Here is a 12210-nt window from a genome sequence, read left to right as displayed (position 1 = left end):
AACAGGTGGAGGTTTCTATTAGAGACAATAACATTTTCATTGGCACTATCTTGAAGTCTTTGGAAATAGAAGATTTGGTTTGCCGTAGTCAAAGATGGTCTCAGCCTTGTTTTTTGGCAAGATCATATATTGGGACTGCTGATGAAAATTTGTTATTCTATAATAACATGAGAGAAGATGTTGAAAGTGGCGGGGTGATCCCTACTGAAACTGATGATAAGTTTTATGAGGCACCTGAGACTTTAGTAGACAGTGTTGATTATCCTATGCAATCTCCTGGAGGTACATTGAAATACCCATCTAGTTCTGCCAGTGAGATCCAATTTAATTATTCGTCTCTGGAACTCCCAAAATTTAGTCGCATTACTGGACTTCTTCCTGGTGACATTCCTTCTAGTAGGAAGGAGCTTGAACTCAATGAAACATTGGAGAGTTTTGTTAAAGCTCAAGTGATTATCTTTGACCAGAACTCTGCTCAGTATAGGAATATAGACAAGCAGGTGGGTGTTGATGGGTTTTAACAAATTGCCTATAGTTCTATTTTATTTTCTCACCAAATAATTTATATATGCCTTTTCAGGTGATAGTGACTCTGGCTACCTTGACATTTTTTTGCCGTAGACCAACAATCCTAGCCATTATGGAATTTATTAATTCTATTAATATTGAGGATGAGAACCTTGCAACTTCTAGTGATAGATCTTCAACAGCCATAATGAAGAATGATGTATCAAGAGATGTAGATGAATTACATGCTTCTACCATTGAGGAACATACTGTTAAAGGTTTGCTTGGAAAAGGGAAATCCAGAGTTATGTTCAATCTGACATTAAAAATGGAACAGGCCCAAATCCTTTTGATGAAGGAAAATGAAACCAAGCTTGCTTGTTTGTCACAAGAGAGTTTGCTTACAGACATCAAGGTGTTCCCTTCCTCGTTTAGTATTAAAGCAGCATTGGGGAATCTAAAAATAAGTGATGACAGCCTGCCTAGCAGTCATTTATATTACTGGGCATGTGATATGAGAAATCCAGGGGGTAGATCTTTTGTGGAGGTACCACTTTCTCCTACCTTCCCATGTTATATTTTAGAATGTGACCCATGCATGAAGTGTCATTGTTTGCTGTACTTTGTTGCCTTTGGTTGAAAGGGAATGCTCAGATTTATAAAGCAAGGTTTTTCCCAAGTCATGATCTGCTGAAGATCATTTACTTGCTTTCTTATTGGATGGTTTGCAAATCTCATTGGCTTTATTTACGCAGGCATCTATATTGATTGTTTTATTTAGTTTTAGCCTTTTTTCAACCCCTGTTTTGTAGATTGCTTTTTATTAGTTTTAATTAGTTTCCTCAATAGGATTCCTTAAGTTGCATCTTTTCTATCTTGTCCTTTCTTTATTTAGTGTTTCTTCTATCCAAAAACAGAAGCATCATTGTGTTCTTTGCCACCTTGCTCCAATCAAAAGTTTCTTAGATCTCACGTTCATCCCTTAAAAAATACAGCATTTGGTTTTCTCCACCCAGGCTGAAAAATAAATGAAATGCATCAGATTTCAACATTTTATAGTATTTGGACTGCGACAGGAAGAGAGTTTTGATCTTTTATCGAGTTAAGAGATAGGATTATATACATGGCCTCCCTGGTGATTTGTGAACAGAAGTCTTTTTAATGTATTTTTCCTTTTTGATGTGCAAATGGATTGGACAGTTTGGTTGCATTTTTAAGCATTTCAAGTTCACTTTATAGTTTCTGTTTAGGAAGATATCTTACCCTCTTTGTAATCTTTCCTCTATGATTTATCCCAATAAAAAAGATTTTATTTTCTTCTGACGATGTTTCTTTGTTTATAGTAAGTGGTATTTTGGTAATCAATATTTTGTATGATTTGGTCCACATTTCTATTAGATTTGTTAGTAGGCTAAAATAGTTTTAGTTATTATTAGTTATCAAATCTTTACAAGTAACTCGTTGCATTTTGTTCTTATTAATAGACATAAAAGGGAAAAAGATAATAACCCTCGACTTTATAACCTTCAATGTTTGGTTTTGATATAGTGTTCATTTCATTGTTGAATATCTGAATGACCATGTAGTTGGAGTTCACATCATTTAGCAACGATGATGAAGACTATGAAGGTTATGATTTTAGTCTTTTTGGTGAGCTTTCAGAAGTGCGCATTGTTTATCTGAATCGATTCATACAAGAGGTATTTTACTGACTGGGTCAAGGTTTTTGTATTTTATGCACATTAATCATAAGGATTTATCGAGTCTAAATGCATGCAGGTTGTAGGCTATTTTATGGGCCTTGTTCCAAATAGCCCAAAAAGCGTCATAAAAGTAACAGATCAAGTGACAAATTCAGAGAAGTGGTTTGCAGCTAGTGAAATCGAAGGATCACCTGCTGTGAAGTTTGATCTTTCTCTCAAGAAGCCTATAATATTAATGCCACAGAGGACAGATAGCCTTGAGTAAGCCTAATAATTTAGTTTTCCCTTTCTCTTATAACCTTCTTTAAATACTAGGTTTCATATTCATATTGCATCAGATATAGTGTGCTGTATAGTTGATGTTAATAGGGAACCCAATGTAATAACAAAAGCTGTTAACTAATGGCTCAAGTGTGGTTTTAATTCCTTTAACATCAGTTGTTGATATTTCTTTGATGCAGTTTTTTGAAACTTGACATTGTTCATATAACTGTGAAGAACACATTTCAGTGGATTGGTGGAAGTAAAAGTGAAATCAATGCAGTGCACTTGGAAACTTTGATGGTTGAGGTGAGATTGGTTGCACATAATGAGTGATTTGCAGGTTATAGAAACTTGGTTAGAAAAGATCTTGAAGTGTTCCCTGCCTTATGTTTCATTTTGATGTTATGTTTTTTGGGGCTTATTGTGTACCACATTTTAAATAATTTTTTTCTAATATGACTAATGACTGATGACTGATTACTGGGGTTTAGGTTGAAGACATCAACTTAAATGTTGGAACTGGATCAGACATAGGAGAAAGCATAATTCAGGATGTGAATGGGCTATCTGTGATTATTCATCGGTCACTTCGAGACTTAGCTCACCAATTTCCTAGTATTGAAGTCATAATCAAGGTAATATATTTCATTTTCTTATGTAATGTTTCCTGAAAGTTGGATTGCCTCACTTTCAAATATTAATGTTGCTATTTCATTTACTTTCCACTACTAGTATAATTGGTTATTTCGTTAGCTTGCTATCTTTACATGTGTCTTCTATTGGATGTTGTGGTTCTACAGATTGAAGAGTTGAAAGCGGAAGTGTCAAACAAAGAATATCAAATTATTACTGAGTGTGCTGTTTCTAACTTTTCCGAGGTCCCACATATTCCTCCCTCACTGGATCAATATTCCTCCATGACATTAAATGATACATCAGGAGATATTGTGCCCGAGGTTACAAATGGTGTTGATTCAGAGACAACAAATGTTGAAGCCTCTGTTATGCTGAAACTATCTGTGTCTATAAATCTTGTTGAGTTGAGCTTATATACAGGGTTAACCAGAGATGCGTCTCTGGCTACTGTACAGGTACATTGTCTTTTTTACTAATTTATATTTTGTAATTACAACAGAGAATATTTTTCCTTTTTTCTCCTTTCCTCTGGTGGAATCTTATTTGATAACTCCAAGAAGATAAGTTATATATGTGCATTGTTTTTTCTTTTCTTCTGGAAAAAGAATTTTAAGCAAACTTGCTAGTGCTTGTTGTTGTTAATATTGTGTTCTCTTATGAGTTGTAGATTTCTATGGAATAAAATATACAGTATAAGATTAAGTTGACTACTGGAGAATATTTCATGAAATAATTTCTTGATATGTCGAGTATTTCAAGAAATTCATTTGGGTAAAAATGGTTGAATGCTAGTGTTTAAAAATTGACTTCTTTTTGTGTTTCAATATATATGGTAAGAAAATATGAAAGTCTTGATAAATAAGTAATTTAATTAGAAGGCTCAATGGAGTCAGCTTTAGAAATTTAGTCAAGATGAATGATGCTGATTCTAATTTATGCAGTTTTCCTGAATTTCAGCATATTGGAGTATATCTTTACTCGTATTAGATATCTATTAAATATGTTATTGTATAGGGCTATCTTTTCAGAGGTTATGCTAGGTTTCTCTGTTTTTTATCTTTTACCTGCTCAACAGGTTCTGTTTTTCTGATTCTGTCTTTTACCTGTTCAACAGGTCATTGCTTCAATAGCTCTCTTCAAGCTATTGAAACATATAAATAGGATTACTGTATTGTGTTTTATCACCTGTGAAATATAATTCAAACATTTCTATTATTTCTGCTCTCTCTCTCTGTTTTCTCTCTGATCTCTTTCTTTCTGTTTTCAAGACTAATATAATTCTAATATGGTATCATGAGCTCTTGATCCTCATCCCTCTCCCAAAGATCCCTATCTCCTTCAAACTCTCTGCTAGACTACACTACCTGTCTCCCTTCATGGCTGAAGAACAACCATCGACCTCTGCAACATTCCCGCCTCACTTCCATACTGCACCAGAAAAACCCTCCTCAACCCCTTCCCTCACCTTCTCTCACACTATCTCTGAAAAGTTGGACACCAAGAACTACCTTCTTTGGTGTCAACAAGTTGAACCAGTCATCAAAGGTCACCGCCTCCACCACTTCTTGGTCAATCCCCAAATCCCTCCCAAATTTCTTTCAATTTCTGACAGAGATGCTGATCGTATCTCCGAGGCATATCTTGCGTGGGAACAGCAAGATCAATTACTTCTCTCTTGGCTCCAATCATCCATGTCCAAAGAAATGCTCACACGAATCATTGGATGTAAATCTTCCATATCCAAACCCTTGTTGATGCCCTCACAGCTATTGGCAACCCTGTTTCTTCCAAAGAACATCTTGATATTGTTCTTGAAGGACTTCCTGAAGAATATGAATCCACTGTTTCCCTCATCAGCAGCCGTTTTGATGAATTGACCATAGAAGAAGTTGAAACCCTTCTTCTTGCCCATGAATCCCGTCTTGAAAAATTCAAGAAAAAGAACCTTCTCACTGTCAACATCCTTGAAAACCCCTCGAATTCTAATCCTTCCCCATTACCACCGCAAGCCAATCTCACCCACCAAGACACTCAGCTTCCCTCTTCCTCTCGCGGTGGCAGATCTGGTGCGCGATTTGGTCGTGGTGGTCGACCCAACAACCGCTTTGGTCGTGGGCGTGGCAGGTTTGCTGGCTTTCAGTGCCAAGTCTGCCATCGATACGGCCACATTGCATCCTCTTGCTACTACAGGTTTGACAGCAACTTTGTCCCAACACTACCATTTGATAATACCTTCTCCGCTGCTGACTCCACTCCCAACCCTGCACCTGGGTTCAATCCCTCTTTCCTCTCCTCACAACACATGCGCCCCACTAGTTCTCTTAACGGTCTCTTAGGTCCCCGCCCACTCAACTCCAACTCTTCTCAGGTATATCTAGTCTCTAATGGTGCCCACCAAGCTCAGGCCTCGCCCATGGCAATGACTGCACTTTCCCCTAGTTCCCATTTGTGGTACCCTGACTCTGGAGCATCTAATCATGTCACCAACATGTCCCACAATATTCAACAACTTACTCCCTTTGAAGGTCCCGATCAGATTATCATTGGCAATGGCCAGGGTCTTCCCATAAACTCTTCAGGTTTCACTGCGTTTCCTTCTCCTTTAAAACCTCACATCTCTCTTACTCTCAATAATCTTCTTTATGTTCCTAATATCACTAAAAATCTCATCAGTGTGAGCCAATTCTGCAAAGATAATTCTGTTTTCTTCGAATTTCACTCAACCTGTTGTTTGGTCAAATCACAGGACACTAAAGACACTCTCCTCATGGGAGTTGTTGGCCCTGATGGCCTGTACCAGTTTCCCTCCCTGCTTCAGCCAAGACAACAACCAGCAATCCCACTCTCTGCTAATACTGCTTCTTGTAATTTTGTTCCCTATGCCACTTGGCATTCTCGACTGGGACATCCTCATAATGATGTAATAAAATCTGTGTTCAGACTTTGTAATTTTCCCATCATCAATAAAACAGCTTCTGATTTTTGTACTCCTTGTTGTCTTGGCAAATCGCACAAATTACCTTCAAACTCTTCCAAAACTGTTTACCATACACCGTTTGAATTAATATATAGTGACCTATGGGGTCCTGCACCTATTACATCGGATAATGGTTATCAATATTATGTTACCTTTGTTGATGCACACACTCGATTCACTTGGATATTTCTTCTCAAACGTAAAGCTCACACGCTAGATGTTTTCAAACAATTTCATGCTATGATTCAAAATCAATTTCAACTACCCATTAAAGCCATTCAAACTGATTGGGGAGGAGAATTTCGTTCATTCACCTCCTACTTAGCTCAAAATGGCATTCAACATCGACTCATTTGCCCCCACACTCATCACCAAAATGGTGTTGTGGAGCGCAAGCACCGTCACATTGTTGAACTTGGTCTCACAATGTTGGCTCAAGCTCATCTTCCTATGCAGTTTTGGGACCATGCATTCCTGACCAGCGTCTACCTCATTAATAGACTACCATCATCCTCAATTCAGAATGATGTTCCTTTCCGAAAACTATTCCATCAATTACCTGACTATAATTTTCTCCGGGTTTTTGGCTGCTCTTGCTTTCCTCACCTTCGACCCTACAACAAGAATAAACTTCAATTTCGTTCCCAAGAGTGTGTGTTCTTGGGGTACTCGACTTCTCATAAAGGCTACAAATGCCTAGCCTCAACTGGTAGAATTTTCATCTCCAAAGATGTCATTTTCAGTGAAACCCGTTTTCCTTATCCAAGTTTATTTCCTGATCCTGCCACCAACCCACTCACTCCCTCAATTCCTGTTCCTCTTGTCATAACCAATCCTCAGCCTCCTATGCAAACTGCTTCTTCTACAACTCACGACTCCACTCTCCAATCCATCCCTACCACCGTCTCATCTGTTTTGGCTTCTCCTATTCTCCCCACCTCTTCAACCTCATTATCCACTCATGACCCTGCTCCAATCACTAACATTCACCCCATGACTACTCGGGCCAAAGCTGGTATTGTAAAACCCCGCCTTCAACCCACTCTCTTACTCACCCACACTGAACCCAAAACTACCAAACAAGCCTTGGCCAGTGATATCTGGCTTGCTGCTATGAAGCAGGAATATAATGCCCTGCTAAACAATGGTACTTGGACTCTCATGTCTCTTCCTCCAAATAAAACTGCCATTGGCTGTAAGTGGGTGTTTCGCATTAAAGAAAATTCAAATGGTACTGTCAATAAGTATAAGGCACGCCTTGTTGCAAAAGGCTTTCATCAACAATTTGGGTTTGACTACAATGAAACCTTCTCCCCAGTTGTCAAACCTGTCACCATCCGCCTCATTCTCACCCTAGCCCTAACCCATCACTGGTCAATTCAACAATTGGATGTCAACAACGCCTTCCTAAATGGCAATCTTGAAGAAGAAGTCTATATGTCCCAACCTCCAGGCTTTGAGTCTTCGGACAAGACTTTGGTCTGCAAACTCCACAAGGCAATCTATGGTCTAAAACAGGCACCCCGTGCCTGGTTTGATAAGCTTAAGGCTACTCTGTTTCATCTTAATTTTCAGAACAGCAAGTGTGATCCTTCTCTATTTGTCTACTCGCATGACAATAATGTCATCTACATCCTTGTCTATGTAGATGACATTATTATCACCGGAAATAACTCTTCCACCCTTCAGACCATTATTGCTCAACTCAACTCTGCCTTTTCCCTCAAAGATCTTGGTCGCCTCGATTTTTTTCTTGGCATTGAAGTCAAGCCTAACACCGATGGCTCACTCACCTTAACTCAAAGCAAGTACATTCGTGACCTCCTCAATCGCACCAACATGGAAACCTCAAATCCTATCTCTTCACCCATGGTCAGTGGGTGTAAACTCTCTAAAACCGGTTCCGAGAAATTCCTTGATGTGACCTTATACAGATCTGTCGTTGGTGCTTTGCAATATGCCACTATCACTCGCCCTGAAATTAGCTTCTCTGTAAATAAAGTCTGTCAATTCATGTCTAACCCCCTTGAACAACACTGGTCAGCTGTCAAACGCATTCTTAGATACCTAAAAGGCACTATGTTCCTGGGGTTACATCTGCAACCAGCTCCTTCTAACTCTCCTTTGTCCATCCGTGCATACTGTGATGCTGATTGGGCCACTGACCCTGATGACCGTCGATCCACCTCTGGTGCCTCTATATTTGTTGGACCCAATCTCATCTCTTGGTGGTCTAAGAAGCAAACCGTTGTTGCTCGCTCCAGTGCTGAAGCTGAATACAGAAGTCTTGCTCTTGCCACTGCTGAAGTCTTATGGATTCAAACTTTACTTTCTGAACTTCATGTCTCTCATCACACTCCTGTTGTTTATTGTGACAACATGAGCACAGTTGCTCTGGCTCACAATCCTGTTCTTCATGCTCGGACCAAGCATATGGAGCTGGATCTTTTCTTTGTTCGTGAAAAAGTTGCTGCTAAGTCTCTTCATGTTGTTCATGTCCCAGCCATTGATCAATATGCGGACATCCTTACTAAGGCTCTATCTCCCTCTCGGTTTTGTGAACTTCGTTCCAAGCTCAAGTTGGTTGACTCCTCGCCTCAACCCACTTGATCTTGCGGGGGGATATTGGAGTATATCTTTACTCGTATTAGATATCTATTAAATATGTTATTGTATAGGGCTATCTTTTCAGAGGTTATGCTAGGTTTCTCTGTTTTTTATCTTTTACCTGCTCAACAGGTTCTGTTTTTCTGATTCTGTCTTTTACCTGTTCAACAGGTCATTGCTTCAATAGCTCTCTTCAAGCTATTGAAACATATAAATAGGATTACTGTATTGTGTTTTATCACCTGTGAAATATAATTCAAACATTTCTATTATTTCTGCTCTCTCTCTCTGTTTTCTCTCTGATCTCTTTCTTTCTGTTTTCAAGACTAATATAATTCTAATACAGCATAGTCTCCTTTCCAGCATCCAGATACTTTGGCTTAATTTTAACTTTCCTCAACTATAGGTGTGAGTGTTAAACTCCTTTGCTGAGTATTATTTTGTAACCATAGTTAGTCTGTATGTTTGGTTAGTAAGTCAGTTATTTGTAACTGTCTCTGTTAGACAGTTACAACCTCTCCTCCTTGAGACTCTATAATATATATAGGATTGTAAGCAGAGACTCAGAATATTGTGTCAAGAATTTCAATCAATGAATTACATTTTCAGTTTACTCTAATAATAGACTAAGCTGAATATTCTCCTTAAGCTAACACCTAAGGCATCTAAGATTATTTTTTCATAGTTACATTCCTTGTTTTTCTTCACTTCCTGCAGTATAGTTAAACAATTTTATTCAAGAGGAGATGTGGCTAGCTGTGGAATTCTTCTTTTTCGGACTTCTTCCAACCCCCACCCCCCCTCTTTAGTACCTAATTCCTTTTCTGATGCTTAGCTTTTTCATGTTTATTTCCCTCTCTTCTGTATTGAATTTTGTCCCCTTTCTTGAAATTTTCATTCTTTTTAAACTTAAATAATTGGGGAGGTTTCTGATTTGGTATCTTTGCTGGCATCCCTGTTTCATGTTGTTTTTCAATTATTGCTGGTTTCTGTGGATGGAATTCAGGATCTCTAACTTGTAAATCCCCTTGCATTTTGTTGGGTTTGGAAGGACTGAAGCCAAGGTTAAATCATATTGTTTGAGCTACATTGCTAATAGAATTAAAAATAATGACTTGTGCTAGATTATTGAGATTATTATTGTTTTAATATTTTTTTCTCTTTTTGTTTTATTTTGTGTGCGTGTGTTATTGGGCTAGTACTGGTTGTTCTACACAAGTAGTTGACTTAAGTTATTAGTTATGAATGGGAGACACAACACATAGTAACATAAAATCATATTCTTCAGTTTTGTTTCTCTCCTCTTGTCATTTCTCTAGAATTTGAACTTGAACAACTTTTTACAGTTCTACATACCTCATAATAAAGTAATTATGCTGATATTTAGCTAATTTGCCATTATAGTTTTGAAACAAAGAACTTCCTTTTTGCATTGTAGGGTAGCTTTATAGCTTTGGAGTCCTAATATATTTGGCTGTTTGGAGAGTGCTAGATTTTGTAGGTATCTATAATTATGGTAATTAGGTATTTGGTGGACATATTTAGATATCCTTAATTATGGTAATTAGGATTTACATAATTATAGTAATTAGACAATTATTTTCTCTAATTATTACCCACATTATACACTCCATTGTGTACATCGGCACACGAATTCAGTTGTGTCTCTTGCTTTCTCTTCTCAACAGAGAGTTTTGGGCTGGCCCTTCTAAGGAAGAATATACTTCTGTAAGGTTTTTGTTTCTGATAACATAAATGTCAATTCATTAACATTGGTGATATTGATAAACGATGGTTAGGGAATTGGCTTCAAAAAACTAGGATAAAAACATTTTTTCTAGTGGAAACTCTAGGGACTAATTTGCTCTAATAAAGCAAATTACAGTTTTCAAAGATGAAATCAAATAAAAAAAAAAAAACTTTGCAGTGCTCAGCTCATGGTTCTCTCTTGTGCAGGTCAGCAGTGCATGGCTGCTGTATAAGTCCAGTACAGCAGGAAATGGATTCCTCTCTGCAACACTACAAGGTTTCAGTGTGTTTGATGATCGTGAGGGAGTTGAACAAGAATTTCGGTTAGCAATAGGAAAGCCCGAGATTGTTGGAGCCAGTCCTCTAAATACTTCTTCATACAATCAAAAACAGGACTCAGTGGATAGTAGCATAATTAAGGGAAATAATTTTGATCTAGTTCAAACAATGCTCATTGTTGACGTGAAATTTGGTCAGGATTCAACATTTGTTTCTTTGTGTGTCCAGAGGCCTCAGTTGCTTGTTGCACTTGATTTTCTTCTTGCTGTAGTTGAGTTTTTCGTTCCAACAGTCAGCAGTATGCTATCATTTGAAGAAAATAGGTCTCCCACGCTGGAAGCTATCATCATGGATCAATCAGTCTACAAGCAGACTTGTGCTGAATTTTCCCTATCACCTCAAAAACCTTTAATAGTTGATGATGATAATTTTGATCATTTCATTTATGATGGTGATGGTGGAATATTATATTTAAAAGATAGACATGGTTTTAATCTAACAACAGCTAGCTTGGAGGCTATAATATACGTTGGAAATGGGAAGAAGTTGCAATTCAGAAATGTTGTTATTAAGGTCTTAGTCTCTCGCCATGCTATGAATTTCTTTATCGAAGTACTTTATGAATATAAATTTTTGGTGGATGCCCAAAAACTAACTACCTTGGTTTTATTTTTGCAGGGCGGACAACATTTGGATTCTTGTGTTTTTCTTGGAGCAAACAGTAGCTATTCAGCTACAGAGGATGATCATGTCTACTTGGAAGAATTAGTTGAAAGTCCTCGGTCTAGGTCTTTGAGAGGAAGTGTGGATGAAGTACCACATCAGAATAATGCAGTTAACAACTCCACAGAATTGATCATTGAACTTCAGGTGAATTGTTGCTTCAGTTAACTAGTCATGGATGTATATTTATGATTGATTCTAAATGGTGGAAGAGTTGTCTAGGCGTAGCTTTGATTGTTATTTCTGGGGCTGTAAGTTTCATTTTTACCGACATATTGTTGCCTATGGTCAAGAACAAAGTCTAATTTAATACCCAAGGTTGATATTTTCAGGGGGGGCTTTGACATGTTATTCACATTATACCGAAATTACTGTAGAGAAACTTCAACTTGCTTAGGGAGAGAATATCCCAACCTCTTCCTTATTTGTGTTACTTCTTTCTCTTTTTAAATAAATACTCATAGCATATTTGGGAAAAGCTTTAATCTTACATTTCAGCTGTTTTTTTATTTTTTATTTTTAGCTTAAAACGGTTTGTAAAATAAGTTCTATGTTTGGGACAATGGCCTAAATTTGCAGATAGTTTTTTTTTAATAATAAGTTGTTTTTGTGAAGTTGAAAATTTGAAGCTTATGATAATTTCTCAACAGTTTTTTTTTCCCTTTTAAGCTGATATACTACATAAAACTGATCATTTGTTGTATCCAAATGAAATTAAATATCTCTAAATTGCTTTTCATCAAATTTATCCAAACAAAAATTCAT

At 37.5% G+C, this 12210-nt stretch overlaps 1 protein-coding gene across 3 annotated transcripts in view; it reads left to right on the top strand.

The window, feature by feature from the left end:
• Positions 1 to 12210, top strand: part of LOC109800004 (pleckstrin homology (PH) domain-containing protein) — a 77790-nt gene that overhangs the window by 21691 nt on the left and 43889 nt on the right. For 2 of the 3 annotated variants that reach the window (XM_083066442.1, XM_083066441.1), the window contains exons 24-31: positions 6 to 500; positions 581 to 1054; positions 2094 to 2207; positions 2287 to 2471; positions 2672 to 2780; positions 2966 to 3109; positions 3275 to 3565; positions 10651 to 11592. In XM_083066442.1, coding sequence (XP_082922568.1) covers positions 6 to 500; positions 581 to 1054; positions 2094 to 2207; positions 2287 to 2471; positions 2672 to 2780; positions 2966 to 3109; positions 3275 to 3565; positions 10651 to 11592 — 2754 coding nt within the window. The remainder of the gene's footprint in view (positions 1 to 5; positions 501 to 580; positions 1055 to 2093; positions 2208 to 2286; positions 2472 to 2671; positions 2781 to 2965; positions 3110 to 3274; positions 3566 to 10650; positions 11593 to 12210) is intronic. The other variant, XM_020360679.3, reaches the window with a different exon arrangement.

This window comes from Cajanus cajan, chromosome 11 (assembly GCF_000230855.2).
Source record: "Cajanus cajan strain Asha chromosome 11, NIPB_CcT2T_4, whole genome shotgun sequence".
NCBI classification, from domain to species: domain Eukaryota; kingdom Viridiplantae; phylum Streptophyta; class Magnoliopsida; order Fabales; family Fabaceae; genus Cajanus; species Cajanus cajan.
Note: the sequence above shows the minus strand (reverse complement) of the source record. Positions and strands in the feature narration are given on the sequence as shown.